General features: G+C 29.5%; 2 protein-coding genes across 3 annotated transcripts; one reads left to right on the top strand and one right to left on the bottom strand.

The window, feature by feature from the left end:
* Positions 1-4,197: 4,197 nt before the first annotated feature.
* LOC140446834 (uncharacterized) lies at positions 4,198-6,426 on the bottom strand. Its single transcript, XM_072539419.1, has 3 exons — positions 6,226-6,426; positions 5,873-6,120; positions 4,198-5,816 (listed from the first exon to the last, which is right to left on the bottom strand). Exons 1-3 carry the CDS (start codon positions 6,336-6,338, stop codon positions 4,711-4,713), a joined length of 1,467 nt encoding a protein of 488 aa, XP_072395520.1. The 5' UTR covers positions 6,339-6,426; the 3' UTR covers positions 4,198-4,710.
* Positions 6,427-11,853: 5,427 nt separating this feature from the next.
* LOC140445531 (uncharacterized) lies at positions 11,854-18,051 on the top strand. 2 transcript variants are annotated; one of them, XM_072537622.1, is made up of 5 exons: positions 11,854-13,753; positions 13,822-13,913; positions 15,550-15,626; positions 16,171-16,392; positions 16,484-18,051. In XM_072537622.1, the coding sequence occupies exons 1-5, from the start codon at positions 13,728-13,730 to the stop codon at positions 17,999-18,001; spliced, it is 1,935 nt and encodes a 644-aa protein (XP_072393723.1). In that variant the 5' UTR covers positions 11,854-13,727; the 3' UTR covers positions 18,002-18,051. The 2 variants fall into 2 exon arrangements, with proteins under 2 accessions (XP_072393723.1, XP_072393722.1); XM_072537621.1 differs by having other exon boundaries at positions 11,854-13,913.
* Positions 18,052-23,134: the final 5,083 nt, after the last annotated feature.

Here is a 23,134-nt window from a genome sequence, read left to right as displayed (position 1 = left end):
ACAATATAGATTATATTTTTAATTAAGGTTATATTTTATTCTCTGATAAAATCCATTCTCCATTTGACATGACAGTTTGACCATAGAATAGCCGAACTGTGCTACGTTGTTCTCTGCTTTGATATAGACAGCGAACAGGGATGTATTTAACACATTTTAAATAAAAAAAAAAAAAAAATTTGATTTATTAAATTTAATAAGGTATGAGAAAATTTATATTTAAAAAAATAATAAGTAAATTATTTATTTTAAATATTATTTTGGGGTATTGTGACAATTGGGGTTTATAGAAAATAATTTATAAGTTATATACTACATAATATTAGATATAAAAAAGTATTTGATTATTTTAAATAAGTTATATACTAGAGAATTTTATAAAAATATATTTATGTGAGGGCATTTTAAGAAATTAGCATATAATAATTGTAAAAAGTTGTATTTTAATGTTGTAAATAGATTTAAGTGAGCCATGTGCCTAGGCAACCAACTATACAGTAAGTAATTGACAGATAGAAATTAATCATAAGGGAATATAAAGTGGGGTTATAATAATATATTGTTTGAAATGTGTATTTTATTAAATTAGAGTGTTAGTTACTAATTTAAATGTTTATTCTGATCTGAAAAGTCTAAATGTCAACAAAATTATCAATGGAACATTAACGAATTCTCCAGAGTGCAGAGTGTGACCATTGTTTACGGTCGAACATTCTGGAATAATGATTATGTCGGTGGATGGAACAGATATTTTTTTCGAGAACATCTATATAGAAGAAATAGAACAAATTGGAACATGATCTCTTACCAGATGGTTCTGGAATATCCAAAAGGATATAAATACCCGTGATTTGGATTCAAGAAGGCAGTTTTTAGTCAGAAGTCAAGCAGTTTATTATGAAAGTTAGTAGATTAGTTAGTGAAGTCAATTGTTCACAGTTTTAGTAAGTCAGTCAAGCAGTTTAATAAGAAATATGAAAGTTAGTTGGAGATAGTCCAATTGTTTAATATAGTGAGTTAAATGAAGATTAAAAATTATGCATATATTTAATGCACATTTATAATTATACACAAATAATTATTGAAGATTATAAAAGTATATTAGAAGAATATTGGATGGACATTGGAAGGAATTAAAATTATATTATGATTGGAGATTAGTATAAATCAACTTATAATAATTGGATATTGGTATATTGAAAAGAAGAATAAATATAAATGCTGTTTGCTGGTTTGGTTGGTGGTGTATAAATGCTGGTGAAGAAAACTATATCTTAAATTGGTAGAAGCTGATAATTGGAAAAAGTAATTTCACAAAAACAAGGATAACCGAAGTACGAAGACATTCAGTGGTGATTAGAATCTATATAGTGGAAAACAGTTCATTTAGGCATTCAGTGAAAGAAAGGTACAAAATTTTGTTAATATAATTTAGTTAGTGTCATAACAATTTCAATTTTGAAGATAGTTTTGTTTAAATTATAGATTGTCTATAGAATTTAATTAGTTTTATAAGAATATCAATTTAAAGATAGTTTATTTTAAATTTACATTGGCTAGGTTAGATATATATATGTGTGTTTCATAATAGTTATAATAAAGATAATTTAAAAAAGAACTTACAAGCTAATTCTTTGAGAACCGCGATAAAAACCCTATATATTATATTATTAAAAATACTCATTGCTCATCATTCAAACAAAAAACACATCATAACAATATATATATATATATATATATATATATATATATATATATATATATATATATATATATATAATATGCGTATATTATTAGTATATGTATTAAAACAAAAATAAATATTTCGCCTAACCCCCCAGGGAAAGTTAAGGTTCTACGCCGCTGAATATATTTTTTTTATTTAATTATAACAAAAACACAACATTTTCTCTAAAAAAAAATCGATCATTTTTTGACCATAACTTCAAAATTAATGTGTATGTTAAGGGGTTAACTTGAAGAATTTCTACCAAGCTGTCTGTTTTACAGCAATCTAACAGTTCTCTCTCTCCTAATTCAACATCAATTTGCCTAACTAATCCCTTACAAGTTACAAAATTGAATGGCATTTCGCATTTTAAGGCACTCTAACGGCTCTAACCTAGCCAAGCTTTTATATGACAGTTAACATACTCTTAAATGGTGTCAGAGTTGCCAAGTCTCCAGTTTTTTCATACTCTCAAATAATATTAAAGAAATGTATATAAAAATTAATAGGAAATGCATTGAAATTATATAAAAATTCATAGATTTTAGTTAAATTAAAGATATTCAAATGCATATACAATAAAATTGATTACAATGATATAAAAAATTATTAGTATTAATTAAATTACCGTATATAATAGAAATGCATTGAAATTATATAAAAATTCATAGATTTTAGTTAAATAAAGATATTCAAATGCATATAATAAAATTGATTACAATGATATAAAAAATTATTAGTATTAATTAAATTACCGTATATAATAGAAATGCATTGAAATTATATAAAAATTCATAGATTTTAGTTAAATTAAAGATAATCAAATGCATATACAATAAAATTGATTACAATGATATAAAAAATTAATAGTATTAATTAAATTACCGTATATAATATTTGTTTTATACTTATTTAAAACTTGTAGCTTCTCATAACACAAATTATAATTTCGTAAAAGTAACTTATATTTTAAACCTTCGTATACATTTTACAAAAAAAAATATGGCAAGTTTTATACTTATTTAAAATTTGTAGCTTCTCATAACACAAATTATTATTTCGTAAAAGTAACTTTATATTTGTAACATTCATATACATATTTTACTAAAATAAATACGGCAACACTGTGACGCGGTGCCTTGAGGAAATATATTTGGTTAGGTTAGAGCATGATACCACAGTATAGATAACAACCAGTATTCTCACTCTACCGCGGTACCTTTGATCTTTTTAGACAAAATTCGGTGACCTTGACGCCATATTTTCTGGACGAAAACCGAGGACTGGCCCTGCACATATGGACGCGACAGAGCCGACTTTGATTTATTTAACAAAATTGATTTTAATTTCAACCAATTTCAAAACTCTTCTTGCTACTCTTTCATTCTTCGAGAAATTAAAAAAAAAACCTAAAATTGTTTCTTTCTCTGCGTTGTATTTATGATTTTGTTTTCTAAAGTTTCACAACTATTTGTTACAGAACTGTCTTATACACTATCAAAAAAAAATCAAATGGAGAGTTATGCAACAGTTTTTAATAAATATGCTAGTTTTAAAGCTGTATGGTTATAAAGTAGAATAAAATGCAAAGTTTCATTTCAAAATTCAAATACAGAGTTTGAAATCAGTTAATATATTTTTAATTATATCTCACTAAAAACACAAGAGGACGTGAACAAAACTCCTAAATATATATATTGATTAGTGATTGATCTTACCTGTTCATTGTAATAGACTATTTTAACTTGTTATTTCGATATAAACGATTAAATAATCGTTTTATTATTTTTTTTTTTAGTTTTATTTTCATATTTTTGAGTATTGAAATTTCTGTTGTTGAATTTTAATGAATAGTACAAACGTATACGGCTAAATAAAGTTGTACAATATTTTTTGAGTGTTGAAATTTCTGTTTTGAATTTTAATAAATACTACAAACGTACAAGGCTAAATAAAGTACAATATTTGAGTGGTCTTTGTTCAAAAGGTGACTAAAATTTATGGTACTCAATCGAAAAACATGTTTTAATAATATTCGGCTGTACAGCTAATATTTCAAAATTCTTTTGAAATAGAATGTCAAGTATACCTCCTTATAAAGTCAACAGAATCAACAGTAGGGATTTTTAGATTATCAAATGTGTCACCGGTTCTATTTTTATATACATTAACATATGAATATACAGTTTTATCCGACAAATTAGTTACACTTTTTGAGTAGCTGTCTGGTATATTATTTTTAAATAATATATTAGGGCTGGGTAAACAAAATTTGCTACACAAAACATTTTTGTAAAACACAGGCCCCTTGAAGTACATTAAGAGACATCCTGTTTAAACTGATTACTGAATCTTCTACCTCTTGCCTTTTTCTAGATTGTAAAATTTGAACATTTATGAAATTAGCTAAATTTAAGGAAGGACAAAATTTAGATGTAAGTGCCATATTATCACATTATCGACACATTTCTTTTCTGTAGAATGTAACATCTGAATTTTTTATTTAAATAATGGTTTTCCTTTCATAATTTCATAACTGTACTTCATAACACAATTTTTCTTTGAGTTTTTTCTTACAATCCTTGTTGATGTACATTAGACGTCCAACGGAATCGTACAAAGTGCTAAAAGTAGCGTCATCCTGTTAATGTTAAGAATGTATTTGTGGAAATAAAAAATAAATTTTTAAATGAACTTCATTTATTATTACATGTTAAATTAGATATTTATTTATTTATTAATAACAAAGGTAACAGACCCACTGTCAAAATTATACAAAAATACATTGTAGATAAATACAATTACAGATAAAAATCTGTTTATGTCCATATAGCTTGGCTAGTAGCTTTGTGAACCTCGACGAGTGGCTGAAGTGGTCTATCAATCGTTTGAAGAAGGTTGTGTGGTCCAGTTTGGGGTCTGCATGCGTCTTGGCCCATGTAGATGTCTATCCTTCGTTATTGTTTTTTTTGTTTATTTTGTTATAAAGTTGTTTTCCCATTGAAAACAAAGGAATGTTTTAACATATTATTTCTAGCCAATTTGATAAGATGTGGTGGGTCAAACATATACATTATTTTTTTATCACGAAAAACAAAGTATGGCTTATTTGGTGTTACATTTAAATCGTTAGCTAATTTCCAATTATTTGACCCAAGATCACTTATTAAAGCACATACATCTAATCCACAATCAATTAGGGCAGCAATCATTGTAAACAAAATCGTTTTAAGTTTATCTGCTGGACAGGATGAATGGTGAAAATAATATGCTAAGGGTTGTTTCCAAGAATTGAAAAGCCCTCGTACCATTAAAACTGTCACATTTGCTGCAGATTTAAAAGCTTTTGATTTATCACCAAAATCTTCAAAACCAACAATTTCATCCAACCCCCTATTGTAAAACATATTTGATTTAATTGCCATTTCGTCAAATGACAAAACACAAATTTTGTCGAATTTATTAAAGTTTGCTACTTTGTGTTTTAAAACAGTAAGTAAAGCTTCATTTAGTCCAGGCTCAATTTTAATATGTTGTATGTGTTTAAATAATGTATTAGGACTGGGTAAACAAAATTTTTTGCACAAAACATTTCTATAAACTTTTGGTCCAGTGAAGTACATTAAGAGACATTCCTGTTTAAATTGATTACTAAATCTTCTACCTCTTACCTTTTTTCTTGATTGTAAAATTTGAACATTAATGAAATTGGCTATATTTGCAGAAGGACAAAATTTAGATGTTAGTGCCATATAGTCTTCAATTGTCACATTGTCAATATCCTTCTTTCCTGTAGACTGTAACTTCTGAAGTTTTTTTTTTAAATAATGATTTTCCTTGCGTAATTGTATAACTGTACTTCGTAATACATTTTTTCTGGGAGTATTTATTGATAATTTTTGTGACACTTGAGTTGAACTTGGTGTACTAAGTGGTGTTACTGGACGTGTAGTTAAATGTTCAGGTTCTCCATGCATGATGTTTTTACCAGGAGTAATAGTAATATCCTGAAGTACAGTTATAGTAGATGGTTTATTTTTAATACTAACATTTTTCTCTATATCCATAGCTGGACTTTTCACTACTTCTAAAAGAAAAAGAGAAAGCTTACATATGTGTTACATAATTATTTATTTTATTTACCTTCATTAATAGGACATCTTGGAAGACATATGTTTTGGACAACTGCAGAATAAGTATGATCAAAAGTTGATGAGCCCTCCATTAAATGACAGTTTGTGGGAACTGCAGAAGGTTGTAATCGATTTCTCGTATCATTCAGAAACATCTTATTGTCGAAATGAGTACCACAAAGACGATGACTTCTATGTAAACGTTCTGCCTTATCCAATAAATCTTCTCGTCCACATGCCATTAACCAAATTTTTGCCCTAAATACAAACATTTTTTAATACACGATGAAAATCCGTCGTTAATAAATAATATAACATCTAAACATCTGTAATACACAATTTTAATTATAATTTAACACTCACCTATTAACATCTTTTGGAAACGAAAAAAAGCTAACATTACTTTTTATAGAATTATTACAACACTTTGTAGCTACACAAGTGTGGCAAGGCTTTTTGTTTTTATTTTTGTACATATCGATGTACTTATACAACGTAATTGCGAAATAAAAAATGTAAAGATTATTTTTTGTATCTATAAATACACAAAAAGTAATCAAATACAATGGCCTCTGTATTATTTGCCTATGACAAATGACAATGGCCAATGACCAATGAGAGCAGTCAAATTTTTTGGAGTCCAGAAAACATGGCGTCGCTGTCTGCGCGAGTAAAATGCGTGAACTTTCGCGCCAAAGCGGAGTGGGAATACTGGTTGTTATCTATACTGTGATGATACTATGATTAAGAAGATAAGATATTGCGCATAAGTCGTGACGTAATTGGAGACCTGCACGTTCGTAATGTCAGTTTTTTGTATGTGTCAATAAATAATCTTTAATAAATAGTTTGGAGATATCCTTTTGTGTACGATTATTGTAATTATTAAACCTTTTTTTAATATTATTAATTTGCTAATCGAATAATTTCATCACAGAATGTATAAAAATCCCATTTAACTTGAACAAGAATTCAAATTCTGGTCTCCAATGACGGCATGCGCGAACACGACCGATTTTGTGCTACGGGAAGATCCTATCTTGTTATTCATAGTATCATGGGTTAGAGTGCCTTAAAATGCGAAATGCCCAAATGTTTTATAGCCTTTATCAAGAAGAGTTTTATTTTTTAAAAAATTATTTGCAGCTTGAAAGTTAACAAATTCTACTGAGATTGTATTTAAGTCTTTATATATTGTCTATATGTATCAGTTAAGTTTTGAATACAAATATCTCTAGCAATTTTAATATTGTTAAATTTACCAATATTGAAACCCACTTTTTCAGTGGATTCCACATATACCAAAAAAGGCCCATTATCGTTTTGTCACAGAATACTAATCACAACAAGAAGCGAAAGCTTTGTCGGAACCTTTGATGTTGGGAGGACAGAAATTCAGAGTGACAGTAGCAATAAAACTATGCATTCGTACACGAAGGAAAGTAGTGAGGAAGTCGTTCAAAACTGTAGTCAAATGATAGTTACACTGAGAAATGAAGTAATCATTTTTAAGTAATCTGTTTTGTATGAATTTTATTTTTTCTGTAAAATTTAATATAACTTATATATCAATTCTGTACTGATAATTAAAAAGTTGTTAAGTCAAAAATATCGATTTGTTTTTTTTTAACAAACAAATTACCGTATTAAAAGTATTTTAGTACGTTAAAAAACCGATAAAAATCGATTGAATTTGAGAGTTAATTTCAAAATAGAGATGAAAAGCAGTTGATTTCTATTACTTTTTATCGTTTTTTTAAGGTTAATAAAACACTTCATCACTCAAAATCTACATTTTGACTCAAGACTTTTTTACTTATCAATACAGAATTATACTTTTGAAATTTCTATTAACTTTAAGTTGCTGACTTTTTTTGTTTCCTGTTGAGGAATTTCTTTGAATGTGAATATCTATTAACCTCCAACACCACGATATTTTCGCTGCGCGTAAAAACTCTGCAGCTGCGGCTAGAATGACTGTATACCTCTTAGATTTCTTTCTATGCATCTGAGGTCTCTGAAACTTCTGGTTGTACAGTACTACATTCAATTCGCCTAGATATATCACATTTGTGGTAGGGAGGGGTAAAAAATTGTAATAAAACACAATAATAATAATAGAAATTTATTGTAATTAATACTAATAATAATGTTTATTTAGGAAGCTTAGGTTATAATATAGATTTACAAAAAATAAGCATACTTAACACTAAATAAACATGAAAAATCACTGAAATAGAGCTACCATAAAAGTAGCACCCCTTGTGTGTGATACTTAAAAAATATATGTACAAAAAAGCAAATATTTAACAAATGTATTAATATAAACAGTTACATATGCGCACTTACAAAAATACATTCATTTTAATATAGCATGTGACATAAATATGTCAATAAATTCAAGAAATATTGTAGTTGGTAAACAAAGTATATTTCGATATTTTTTATTTATTACTATTATCAAATAATCTGCTCCTCGCAGAATCGTGTTATTTTGTTTCCAATCCATTGTTTAGTTTTATACTGTTTATATCTATATCTATGTTTTTTATAACTCTTAATTTGTTTTAAATTCTCCGGTAGACAATTGTATCATTTGGGCCCTATGTAGCCAACATATTTCTGGAGTATGGATTTATTACATTTAGATAAAATTGCATTATTCCTTATATAACTAGTTTGATGCGCATGATTGCTAATGTATAATAGTATATTTTTAAATTTCATGTATGTGTATAAGGGCTTTGTAAGAGGAAAATTTACGTACAGTTAAAAATTTATTCTCATTGTATAACAGTTCGCTGTAATATCTCAATTTTTTTCATAAAAATTTAATTAACCACTTCTGAATGTTTATAGAATGCAAGTAAATATTCCTTATTCCGCCCCATTCTGAAAGACCATCATAAGCATGGATAAACATAACCCGGATGGGAATAGAATAGAAATATATGCTTTATTGTCATTGAAAATTTTACAATTTTATGGACGAAGCTTACAAAGACTCAGAGGAAAAAGACAATAACAAATTGCATAATCAACCGTAGGAACTAATAAGTTTAAGCTACTTTGGATAATGATGACCCACGGGTAAAGAACCATGGAACTGTACATTAAGATATTGTAATTTCTTAGTTATTAATTAAGAAACTCTTCTACTGAATAAAATGGTCTTTCAGATAGATAGGCTTTTGTCATTTTACGAAACTTCGGGAACGATGTTGCAGATTTATGTCGTAAAGGGAGATCGTTGCAGTTTTTTTGCAGAATATAATATAGATTTGTTTACTAACTGTGAACGGCATCGGTAAATAAACATCAAAGGTTGAATTTTCGTTTAGTAGTCACGATAAGGTCTTGCTGGAAAGACATGTAGGTATTTACGAACTAAGCAAACAGTTTCTAAAATATATAAAGAAGGAAGTAAAATCCCGTGATCTTTGAAGTAGACTCTGCAATGTGTTGTTCTTCTGAGGCCAAACAGATACTTTATTACTTTTTTTATTTAATAATATCAACGGATTGGGCAGCTGTACCAGAACCCCCAAAAGAAAGACCACATCGAAGATGAGACTCGAAGAAAGAAAAATATGCAATTTTGGAAGATTATAAATTGATCGCCTTCGAAACAGATCTTATTGCATAGCAGGCTGAGGCTAGTTTCTTACTTAACAAATCGATATGAAGGGACCATTTAAGGTTGCTGTCTCAAAAAATACCAAGAAATTTTACAGAATCGGCGGTACTGATCTGGCTTTTAAGAGTTGAAGAGCTCCTTGATAGGATAATGCTACTGTTTCAGAATTGTAAACGGCCAATTGCTTATTTTTTTAATTCAACCTGTGACGCGAACGACTTCACTAAAGTTCTCACTGAATGTGTTACCAAATTATCAGAATCTGGTTTACATGGTCACATTCTACTAACTGATTTAGGGTCAAACTTTATAAAGCTTTCCAGAAAATTAAATGTCACTGCTTAAGCTTATTTATTTTTTGATCCTCCACATCTACAAAAATCACCTAGAAATAACTACCGACGCGCATATTCAACCAACAAACTATAAAAAAATGAAAGTGAAGTTAGCTACTCAAGTTTTAAATGGAACAGTTGCAAGCGGTATGCAGACTTACATAGTACCCCTAGTAACACTACCCCTTCATGCTGCAGGTATTTTTGAAATGATAAATAAATTTTGATATATTCAGTTCCACCAATATATGTCACCACATAAATTTAAAAATGTTTTTTTAAGATTTGGATTATCAGCTCAATTACCTCGACCAGATATGGATATTTTTGGATAACTTAAACGTATGTAAAGAAAACATCGATGTATGATCAAGATCTAAACTTCGTACCGGTTGGATGGTGACAATAAAAAGTCTAAACGTTCTTTGGCAGCGACTGGAAAGGGCAGGATTTATTAACTTAAAAGTCAGCGAACAAATCAAGATAGATTAGAAAATTATTTTCGGAAATTTAAGACCACAAGGGGGAAGCTCTGTAAACTCTACTCCAATTCAATGTGAAAGATCATTCAAAAAATTAATTTGTCTTAATTTTTACACCTTGAACATATATGAAGTAAGCAGATGACTTAGGGATTATATGAACAGGTGTAAATAATATCAAACATAATATTTTCGAACTTATAAATGTTACAAAAAATATAAATACCGCTATATCCATTTCAGATTCCAACTACAGGTACAGAAAATGCATTTACTTATATATGTGGATATTTGATCAAAAAAGCTTGACAAATGCATGATTGCGCTGTTTGTAATAAAGTTTTTCAAGAGGCTAAAATTAAAAATGACTGGTTTATTTACTAGACTAAAAGCATACAGTACTAAAAAAGTGTCGTGTTACATCTGTTCCGTGGTTCTGTGGATGCGTGTGTGATAAACTTATTTTCCACGGAAACAAAATAAAAATAATAATAAAATCTAATAAAATGTAACAAAAACTGTTAATCGTAAAACGTAATTAATTCTCGAATGGAAGGTATTATTGTATGTATCGCGGACTGATGCAAATTGTGACTGTTTGATTACTAAACTAAACACACATTCTTTGTTTTAAAAGCCAGACTATAAACTCAAATATTATCGGCCTGTTCTCATGTAATGTCATTGCTTACAATAGAATATTTCGTTTTCCATACATATAAGATTTTCCGTTTTTGTATAAGAATTATTAACTGCGAAAATGTAAATTTTATTATGAGATCTGTTATTTAATTTTTGAATAGAAAAGTTATAATTATTCATAATTAGCTTGTCGCTACACAGTTTTATTAACTTTCTTAAAAAGGTAGAATTTCTAAAACTTAATTTAAGGAGATGTCAAAAGAACATTTTCATCATCCATGTCTTAATTTTCCAATATCGTACATTGTAAAACTATTTATCAGATCTTACATTATATTGAATCCTCTGTATTATTTTGTTGCCTTAGCAGCAATAATAATAAGTGCATAATAAATAATTTATAAATGAAGTATCCCTAAAAATTGATTTAAAAATTTGAATCTTAAAACAATAATAAGTGCATAATAAAAAACATAAAAAAAATCTTGATAGGAGCCCTCTTAACTTAATCACTATATTATTTGCTTGAGTATATTATATATCTCTATATATATTGAAAAAGTTGTATTTTATTAATTTTATTTTTATTTATAATAAATGTTGTAATTTTTAAAATCTGTGGTTCGTTGTTTAATTTAATATATACCTCAGCTAGCTCAATTATGTGTTCTAAGCAATCTGTCACTGTGTGACGTCGACTCTGTAGTCTCCTGGTAGAGTTCAAAAAGAAATTAAACCAAAATTTACTTTAGACCTTTGATAAATTAACCCAAATGAAGCACGTTATTTATTAATATTGAACAAATTTAATATAAACAATAAAATTCGTCTGCAACTTGGGTTGCCTTTAAAAATTTACAAAAATAGGAATCGTATAAATCTTAATGTGGTTTAGAGTCGTGACAATAAAAATTTATTACAAAATGTGGAGACTCTATACAAGTACCTAAAAACTAAATAAATATTGCAACTTTATAAAGTGTTTAAATGAACTATAAAGAAAAGAAAATGAACACTTTATTCCGCTGACTTTTAACTTGCATTCAAATATAATCAAAATTTCAAATGATCCCCAAAATTATTATCCAACCTTACTTTAAAACAGTGCTGATTTATTTAAAGAAAACTAACTACTCGCAAAATAATTGGTGAAACTGGAATATCAATCCTCTCTTCGGAAGTTAAGGTACGTACTATTCTATTTTTAATTTAATGATCATTAATATTTTCAATTTTTTTAAGGCCTATCGCAATTATGTTAATTCATGAATTTTAATTTTCTCAATTTAAATGACATTTCTGTACTCCAATAATAATTTATAAGTTAAATTGTTTCTCTTACTCTCTGGAACAAATTCTGGATATCTCTGCTGTGGAAAAACTAAAATTCTCTTTAGACGAGTTAAAAAAACACTCCCGACCTATTCCACAATTTCAGGGCTCTCCTTTCCAAATTTCTTGTCGGCCTCGCAAAAATCTATCATTCGTTGCTAACAGCAACCAACGTTCTTTTTTCTTTTCGTCTTCTATTTTTTTTTAAACCATAAAACTGTCCTGTTCTGACACATTTGTCAATCCACATTAATTTCTCATAATCACTTTAATCACATCTAATTTGGGAATTTATAAAAAAAAATGTTCAGATATAAAACTTATTCTATTACAATGCTAATACAATTTATTCTTTTCATCTCCACATCATTGTAATTTCTTATTTAACAAAACCCCTATTAATTTAGCTCCCATAGACTTGCTTGACAGTTTATTTTCTGACGTTTTCAAAATTTCTATGTTTAAATATTTTTTTAAGAATTCTTCTTTTTTTGTTCTTTTTAAGGTTTAGACGATTCACCTATACACTAGGCAACTATACTATTCAGAAATTATTAACACTATACCAGGTAAGTCAAAATTAATTTATTTAACAATTTACTAATCTTTTTCTCTCTTTTATTTCAGAGTCGAACCCACATTGTGATGGCTTCATGAAATTCATGAACACCAAACTCATATAAAAATCCATTTAAGTTGTATCCTTTTTAACATATTGAAATCATTTCAATATATATATATATATATATGTGCATTTGTATCCTTTTTGCCTCCGTATATACAACAGACGTCCCTCGCTCCACCAAAACTAGATGTAGTGTGTGCACATATAATGCATCATTAACCTTATTTTGATGTATATTATAAAGGCAAAGAAAGAGGGGTAATTATTTATTAACCTAATTTTATACAATTATTTTATTTGTGTAGTTCTTGTTTGCCTCCATACAGTGAACGTACTCTATGGACTCATTTGCATATTTTATATGATGTTGCAAGTGCGGGTCCACCTCCGTAGATGTTGCCAAATTGATCGTGTTATTATAGTGATCGCGAAATATGATTCATACTTCTTATACTTAACTCTTTCGTATTTCTAGATTGAAATTTATTTGCCCTTTTTCATTTAGTCTTTTTATTATGTACTGTACAGTTATTAGGTTTCTGTTCTGTTTTTGTTGTATTTTACCTTCTCTGATATTTTTTAATAGTATTGGTATTGATAAAGATTATTAATGCGTAATCGCTTTCCTCCGGTGGTTTCCCGAGTTCTATGACTTTTTTTCGGCGATTAACAAGCTGGTCGAACTCTGTCTCATTTCTCAGTATAGTACGATTATACACATTATACAGTTTACCTATTTTAGAAATTCGTTTTGCTTTGTGTATAAATACATGTGGTTGTGGTATACATGATCTATTCTGACTTTTATAAATATGTCAGAACTGCCAGGATTAAAAAGGTAAGTTTAAAAATATCTAATTTTAATTTAGACTATAATTTCAATTATTATTACATTATTGTCTTCAGTAAATCAAACAATGATGTTATGGCCAAGGTACCTCGAACAAGAGGGAGGATTTTATTGGAACTTGCTAACGAGTTACAGGAAAATAAAGAAGGTGAGTTATTTTTTTCCAAAAAATTAATAAACGCGGCCAATAATCCCAATCATTTTAACATTAACAGTGTAAACATTTTTCCAAAAATATAATTAGTTTTCTACTTCTTTTATGTTTAGTTAATTAGTATGCCTTTGTAGTACAATCGTATTTTAATCAACGGTACAATTTATATAGTGGCTCACAGTAAATATGATCATTCGTTTAAAATATGTTTATTGCGAAAAATATCTACATTTAAAATTAATAAATTCAATGTTGCAACACAACTTTTAACATAAATAATATGAAAATAAATTAAACAAAAGTCTTCCAACTAAAGAAATTTTAAAAAATTAGTGTGGGTATTTGTTAATTCTAATGCTCACAATAAAAATCGCCAATCTCCACTTCATTACCATAATTTAACAGTAGGTAAAATTTTTATAAACGTCTTGTTAGTACTTGGGAGATAATACCTCCTTTGAGCTCGGTTGGAATTGATTTCACTAATTTTTTACAATAATTAGGACTAATTTTACTCCATTTTTCTAGAAGAGAAGTTTTAAGATCTTCTTTATTGTGAATATCATGTTTACGGATCTGAACTCAATAAGGAAAACTAAATTACAGAAACAAATTACTAATTGCATTTAAGTCAGCTGATTATTTCGGTGTTTGAATTACCTTCTGTCAATTACATAATAGCCATTATTTAACAATTTGTGCGGAAGCTTTGAATCGTTATCATTGTAGAAGACAAAAGTATCTACAATACCTAACTTCTCAACGCTTTTATTTAAATTTGTTTTCAATCTAGTATGATAAAATTTGCTTTCGTCAAGAAAGAGCACATGTTTGAAGAAGGAAAATCTTTTGCAAGATGGTTCTTGGTAAATTCTGTTAATTTTTGCGTTATTTTGACTGTCGTAAGATTAGGTACTTACTAGCTTTTCTATTATGAAAAATATTCTTTCGTAATATCCGTTGTATGTTTTATCTTGTTACAGCACTTTTGTACTTCAATAGTACGCAGTTCTTGAACCATTTTTTATTTTTATAAAAATACATCGTTCTTCTCGTATACTTAACGTTTTCGTATTTCTAGCTTACAATTTATTTGCGACGCTGGTTTCTTGTTTCCATTTTTTTATTATGTTGCACAGTTGTTCGGCTTCTATCCTCTTCTAAACATTCATATTTAATGATGACGTCTACACTATTTGCAGTTATAAAACACTTTTAATTACTAACTACAAAACAAATAAATGAAATAGTATCAACTAAACCTCTTTTGTTTAGGGGAATTCCCCGATATTCGGATTATGACGATGTTTGTTAGTATGTATTAGAATTAACAAATATTTTATTTTTTAAATTTAGTGTAGTCGAGATGACTTTTTGTTCCTTTTCATATTATTTACGTTAAAAGCTGTGTTCCAACATCGAGTTTATTAATTTTTTAATGTTCTTATTGTACGTACTATATTTTTTACAATAAATATATAATGAACGAATGACGACATTTATTTATCTTAACGATATCTATATTATTGACGAAGTTACCCTCGCAAACACAATAATAATTATTAGTTTTGAATATTTCAAGACTGTAGTAAATGACTGAGTTAAAATACGTTAATATTTTTGGATGTAGATACGAATACCATTATTATAAGTCAACATCAAGAGCCCGAGCCGGAATATTCTGCTGATAGAAAAAATAATGTGCTGGTAAGATTGTTAAAATTCCTTATTTTGCAATAATGTTATACAGTATTGTACAAATATAAGGAATAAATTCGTTATTTCTTAAGCCGGCGAATTATGATAGTAGGAGTCGTATAATAGCTCATTTGCAAGGTAATTAAGTTCTCTATTCTGTGATATAAACATCAACATAATGATTTATACAGGATGTCCAATTTTTTTTTAATTAAATTAATTTGGACACCCTGTACAAATAATTATGATAATGTTTATACTACTCGATAAAGAATTGAATAACCATTGCAACTGAGTTAGCACATGACCCCTATTTTCATTTAAAAAATCATCGATTACGTCATCACGCCCAGGTGGGTGACGTCATTAGTATGGTATGTATATGTCAAAAAATCATAATTTAAAAAAAAACATCGACCTGTTTCAGGATTTTTCGTTACAGTCGCCGGCTTACGAAATTACGAATTTATTCCTTTCATTTGCACCATACTGTATAATCAAAAACAGTCTTGTTACACTTATTGTTGACGAGATAATTACGCTTAATTTGTAGGAGTGGGTGAAGTCAAATAAATTTAACGTCTACGAAAATGATGATCCCCAAAACAGTCATTCTGATTCCGATAACAGCACTGACGAATATAATCAATCTCACATATCCAGGTCTTATGTTTCCGATTCCGTTGATTTAGATTCTGATGTTAGCTCAAATATTTTGATAATTCAGGAACCAATAGTCGTTAATAGGAGAAATACTGCTGCACTAGATGAATATGTAAGTGAGCATTAAAAAAATAGTAAACATTTTATTCAAGTTGCGTTTAAGAAAGTTATCTGGGATTTACCTATCGTCCCTTTAATTTTAGATAGAAAAAATTTCGAATAAAAGGAACAAGAAAAGGACTGTTTGCAAATTTTGTAAGAATAATGTAACTAATTTTGAACGACATCTAGTTAGACATCATTCTGACAAAAAAGAGGTGAAAGATCTCTCAAATTATTCAACAAGGTCGAAGGAAGACAAAAATATACGAAGAAAAATTTTATCTCTATTGCGATATGAAACTCAATTTGAGGCATTTATACAGAATGACAAAATAGATTCTAATCGATTACCCTGCGTTTATTGTAAACGTATAGTTGCTGTAAATTACTTACGTCGCCATTACAAAACGTGTGCTACCAAACCCATAAATGAAACTGGCCATAAAATTCAGCATCGTGCTCAATCTCAAACTCTAGTTGCTTGTGCTGATCTTTCTATAAATACAGCAGCTACTTTAAGGCTTAAAAATGAAGTATTTGCAAAAATGAAAGCAGACCAAATATCATTAGTTGCAAAAAGAGACCCATTAATTCGACATTTTGGGGAAAACTACTTAAAAAAACATAAGCGCGCTCAAATTTCGGTCGCTTGCTCTAATAAAATGAGGGAATGCTCTAGATTACTAATTGAAATGCGCCGACATACCGAGAAGAAAAATTTACCTTTTTTTGACATATTAAACCCTATGCTCTTTGATACCGTTGTAGCAAGTGCAAGACTAATCAGCGGTTACAACGAGGAAACTAAAATCTATAAAGCTCCAAGTTTGGCCATGCATTTGGGAACTACACTAAAGCAAATATGTGATTTGTGTAGTCATTTGTTAATGAAAGATCACCCCGATATTTTGTGTAACGATAAAGACGCAAAACTAAAAGAATTGAAGAGATTTAAGTTGTTAGTGAATAGTCAGTGGAGTTTTGAAATATCGTCATTAGCTGTGAAAGATCTTGCGGAAAAAAAGTGGAATAAACCAGTTTTATTACCTCTGACAAAAGATATAATAAAATTTAGAAATCACGTTGTAAACTGCGCAGAAACTAATTTTGAACTCTTACAGCAAGATTGGACAAATCAACAAGCTTTTAAGAAAGTAGTTGATTCTGCATTATCACTAACTATTCTGTTTAATAGAAGGAGGATAGGAGATGTTCAGTATGTAACTATAGATTCATATTTAAAAAATTTCGCATGTGTTGACCAAACAGAGTACTTAGAGCAACTAACTGAATCTGAGAAGCTTTTATCAAATACATACAAGAGAGTTGTAGCTGGCGGAAAAGGTAGTAGACCCATTATTATACTCTTTCCAAAAAATGTACAAGCATATATCGACTTAACACTGCAAATTAGAAACGAAACCAACATGCTATCTAAGGAAAATCAGTATCTGTTTTCTTATCCTAGCTCTAAATCTCAGTGGGTTAGAGCAGATGTCGTCATAAAAAAATTTGCGAATGCAAGTGGCGCAGAAAATCCTGTAGCACTGACGTCTAATCGCTTACGTAAACAAATAGCAACAGTAATGCAACTAATTAATTTATCGAAAGAAGAATAGGCTCATTTTGCACAATTTATGGGACACACCGAAAAGACGCACAGGGAATATTACGAGTAAGTTATCTTATTGATATATATCATTGAAAATGCTCAACAACTAATTAAAAAAAAATTAATTTGTTAAATTTTTTGCTACTACTAATTAATACTTAAAAATTTTTTTATTTAAATAAATCATTTGTAAAAAATAGCGGATTTTCATTAGAATTTTCATTCAAAGTAAGACATGAAGCAAAATACCGAGGTGCAAAAAAGTTAACAGCAGAATTTTACAATAATGACAACGACAATAATTTGAGTGACAGTTCGTGTCGTATGTGTTTTGTCAGATAACATAGAAATAGCAGTAATAAAAGTAGTTTTAGACTACGTAGTACTCTGAATAGAAATTCTAACATCCGATATAAGGTAAACATTATTTTTAATAATTTTTTCCTCTAGTCTAAATTACGCCATTGAAAAATTTGTAATGATTTTTTTTCTTGTTACTTGCTTGCAGAATAACGCAGGACGCTTACCAAATGGCAAAGATGTCAAAAATACTTGTGTTATTTGATAAGGGTCAGGGCCTTCAATATAAGGGAAAGTCTTTAGAAGATATTGATATTGATCCTACCAAGGATTTGGTCGAACCATGTGATAATTTCGATGATGACAGTCTATCTGAGCCACCAAACGATCGACCAGATAATTATGTTTGTGAAGACAGTGAAGTATTGGACAGGGACAATAGCGATAACGAGACAACAACTAAGCAGAAAAAGCATAAGAAGAAAGATTGCAGTACTTCAGGTATGATTAAAAAGAAGGCGAAGAATAACAAAATACGTTGGACAGAAGAACAGAAAAAATGTGTTAAGTCATATTTTAAAGGTCATATTCAAAATAAAATTGCACCAAAAAAAGAGGAATGTCAAACATTAATTGATGAACAACCCATCCTATTAAAAAATTTAGATTGGGTTAAAGTAAAAACTTTTGTTTATAATAGCTATAGAAATACAGTGTTTTAGGCGTTTGCGGTAGCTTAGGTACTTATTCTACATTACTGAATGTTCTATTTTTTTACTTCTATAGTAGTTTTTATATTAGGCACTAGATTACTTTTTATATGTTATAGTTTTATATTTTGTAAGCTCTATTACAATTAATTTCATTAATGTTTAAATAAAGTTGTTAAATTTACATTATGGTTTTTAATCTTAGCACCGATAGAAAATAGACCATATATGTCAACCTAGCAAGGAATCTTCGAAGTAGTAAATATTTTCATATGGCTGGGGTCTCTAATAACAAACGATAAGGATGTAACAAAGAGATACGTAGAAGGTTGACTATTGCAATGCAAGAACAGCTATGATGAAACTGGTAACAATTTGGAAAAATTCAACCATAAAAATACACAAAAAACTACGGCTGATAAGGGCACTCATTTTTCACATAGCTACATATACATCTATATCTATATAAACGTGGACCTTGAACTAAGCGGATAAAAAAAAATAGATGCTTATGAAATGTGGGATACCGCGGTATGTTAAGAATATCTTGGGATGATCATCGAACTAATCTATCGATGCTAAAATAACTCAAACAGTAAGAGATATATTGCTTAAACAAATACAACAGAGATATTTGCAGTATTTTTTACAATTTGCTAGAAGAACAGGCACGATGGAAAAACTTATAATCGGGGGCAGAGTTAAAGGGAAAAAATCTGGGAGAAGATCTCCAAACCGTTGGGTGGATCAAACAGAAACACTGATTAACCAAGGATTACATGACGCCGAAGAACTAGCCCAGGACCGGAAAGGATGGAAAGAAATCGTAAAAAAACTATAAAATCCTGATGATGTCACCAAATCCCAAAAGGGATTGGGAAGGATGAGCAAGGGAGCTCGCATATTTATTCACAACGTAAAATTTTGTCAGGTCAGAGAGGTACATGTAGCAAACACTTTTGCCACAAGTTGTGCGTGCCGATGCTTTTAGATAAACCCAAAAACGTACCGAAGTTTAAAAAAACTGTACGCATAATATGAGCAACATTAACATCAAAATAAAGAAATAAGAATAAGAACAATGTTAATAAAACATAACATTGTAAGGTACGTTTATTACAATAAAAGTATGCTTCAAAATAATGTAGGTGCTATTACTATTGAAAGCAATGTACGCGGAAAAAAAGTTAAATCTTGTCCTTTTAGACTTTCTAATTTAAATCACGGGCATGAAAACTTACACGATTTTATAAATAGATAAAATAGATACCTACTTAGGATCTGATAAATTTAAGATTACCCCGTAACAATACCTATTTAGTCAAATGCATACTTGCATGACATTTTCTATCGCGGTTCTCAAAAGTGAAACAATAAATATTAGCATTTCAGTTTCTTATGACTATTCATAATAATTATTGTATATCAGGTCCCGACTACATTATGCGATTAAATTATTGCGATGTTGCCACCGCTAAGAGGCGAAGTGAACCGCTGAACATAGCGTGTATATCGGAGGCGCCGTCTACCTTTGGCTAACGACAGAGTATACACGTGTAACAAGCTGCGCCTCTGACGCCAGATACGGTGAACTAAAATGTATATCGAGAGATGATTTTGACTCGATTTTGCCTCTAGTTAAAAAATTGTCAAACGCCTTATACAGACGAGTTAGCAACTAAATGCACAAGAAACATGACTGTACGTGTTCGCCTCCGATTTCGGAGGCGAACCCGTAAAATCGGAGGCAAACTCGAACTAAGGATGTAGCAATCGGAGGTATATGGGTAGCAAATGCATATATATATATATATATATATATATATATATATATATATATATATATATATATATATATATATATATATATATATATGATACCCGAGTCGATAGCCGTAAAGAGCGGTTTGTTTTGATATTGCTGTCGGTGCGAGTTTGATAGTGATCGCTATTGTGTTATTTTGTGAATTTGTTTAGTGCAAATTAGGCCCATAATTTGGTATTCCAAAAAATCTAAGTATGGAAGAAGATGCTATTGGAGGTCATAGACCGCCCGATGAATTACATTCCGTAAACACGTCTGAAAAAACTAATATTGATGATAACAGGTCTGTAAATACTTTAATTGATTTTGAAAACCGGTATAAACCCAGCGATAAGGCCCCATTCTTTGTATATATTGAACACAAAAATAAAAATATCGGTAGGTTATTTCCAATGAAGGTAGGACATTTTTTATTAAATGATTCGTCTATTAAAAATGATGTACTTGATATAAAAACAGTTGGCATTAATAGGGTAAAAGTCATTTTTAAAACTTATTCTATAGCAAATAAAATAATTAATCATGATTTAATAAATAAAAATGATCTTATAGCTTATATTCCAAAATTTTATACACATAGAAAGGGCATAGTCCGTATGGTTGATACTTTCTTTTCGGAGAATTATTTAAAGGATGCGATAATATCCGAGAGACAAGTGGTAAATGTTCAAAGGATGCAACGAAAAGTAACGAACAACGATGGCACAACTCAATTAGTACCAAGACAAATGATAATTGTAGAATTTTTGGGCAACGAGGTTCCACAAAACATAATAATTAATTTATGCAATTTTTCAGTAGATCCATACATACACCCGGTAGTGCAATGTTATAAATGTCTCAGATATGGTCACTCCTCAAAACAATGTAAATCTAAGGACAGTAGATGTAAAAAATGTACAGACACCACCCATACTGTAGAAACTTGTAATGAAAATAATCATTGCATATTATATTGTAAAACCAACGATCACACCTCGTTGTCTAGAAAATGTCCAATATACGAGAAACAGAAGAAAATCAAAGCAATAATGGCATCAGAAAATATAACATTCAGAGAAGCAGAACAATTACATAACAATCCAAGTTACGCAAAAATAATAACTAATAATAGATTTTCTATTCTAAATAACACTTCCAATTTTCCAAGTTTACCTACCTCGTCTAACAATGTCCCTAATTTCACATTAAATAAACCGGTAAGAAAAACTATTCACACATCTACAAATAATAAACGTAAAGCAACTTCTCCACCAATTTTACCCCATACCTCTGCGTCAACTCCTAGCAAAAGACCTACCCCTAAATCTAATCCTATAATACCCAATCCCTACAGGGACGAATTTATTGACTATAAAGAGAAACTTATATTACTTGTCACATCTCATATTAATCAACTTATGTATACCAATAATCAATCTCAACCTATATGCAATTTAGAAAATGAATTAAGAAAACTTATTTCTAATAATTTAGAAGAAACAGGTAATAACACAGAAACGGATAATTTAGCGACAAGTGACAATGAAAGCATTCACTCGTATTATTAATTTCCAAATGCACAGTCAACTTACTCAATCTTCCTTAAATATTTTACAATGGAATTGTAGATCGTTAGTAAGTAATAGGGATAATCTGATAAGTTATATTAATAATTCTCATGTAGATATTATAATTTTATCCGAAACTTGGTTGAAAAACCAAATAGACTTTAAATTAAAAGGGTATAATTTTGTTTCAAAATGCCGTGAAGGTGGCTATGGCGGTGTAGGCATTTTCATATTAAAGGGCATTGATTATCAAATAATTAACATTAACTATAATTTTAATACCGGAATAGAAGTGTGTGCAGTCTTACTTAACAAAATTAATATATCTTTTGTGTCTATATATAAACCATCTGACATCAGAGTAGAAAAGACTGATTGGATACATTTATTTGAACAATTCGATTATAATAAAACAGTTTTTTGTGGTGATTTTAATGCCCACCATTACATGTGGGGTCCGATCCCAGATGACCGTAATGGTAGAATATTAGTCGAAAGCATGGATTTTTTCGAATTAGTTTCTCTAAATGACGGAACACCTACTAGAATCGCCGCGAGTGGCAATCATTCTGCCGTTGATTTGACTATCACCTCAGCCTCATTAACAAATCGTATAAACTGGTCAGTATATCCCGACACATTGGGATCCGATCATTTTCCTATTAAAATAGAGCTTAAAATTAATCCTACTTCTTTCCTAATTAATCCATCAACAAAATGGAACGATTGCCGCGCTGACTGGAAGCTATTTCAGA

This window comes from Diabrotica undecimpunctata, chromosome 7, assembly GCF_040954645.1.
Source record: "Diabrotica undecimpunctata isolate CICGRU chromosome 7, icDiaUnde3, whole genome shotgun sequence".
Classification (NCBI taxonomy): Eukaryota; Metazoa; Arthropoda; class Insecta; order Coleoptera; family Chrysomelidae; genus Diabrotica; species Diabrotica undecimpunctata.
The sequence above is the reverse complement of the archived record's forward strand: the minus strand, read 5'-3'. Positions and strand labels throughout refer to the sequence as shown.

What these genes read in the sequence shown, in the direction of transcription:
- LOC140446834 (XM_072539419.1), bottom strand. Translation starts at nt 6,338, where the DNA reads ATGTACAAAAATAAAAACAAAAAGCCTTGCCACACTTGTGTAGCTACA. An exon ending in TTTCCAAAAGATGTTAATAG is followed by an intron (nt 6,121 to 6,225) that starts GTGAGTGTTAAA and finishes GTTTGTATTTAG; the next exon opens with GGCAAAAATTTGGTTAATGG. An exon ending in AAGATGTCCTATTAATGAAG is followed by an intron (nt 5,817 to 5,872) that starts GTAAATAAAATA and finishes TTTTTCTTTTAG; the next exon opens with AAGTAGTGAAAAGTCCAGCT.
- LOC140445531 (XM_072537621.1), top strand. Translation starts at nt 13,703, where the DNA reads ATGATCTATTCTGACTTTTATAAATATGTCAGAACTGCCAGGATTAAA. An exon ending in ATAGAAAAAATAATGTGCTG is followed by an intron (nt 15,627 to 16,170) that starts GTAAGATTGTTA and finishes CTTAATTTGTAG; the next exon opens with GAGTGGGTGAAGTCAAATAA. An exon ending in CTGCTGCACTAGATGAATAT is followed by an intron (nt 16,393 to 16,483) that starts GTAAGTGAGCAT and finishes CTTTAATTTTAG; the next exon opens with ATAGAAAAAATTTCGAATAA.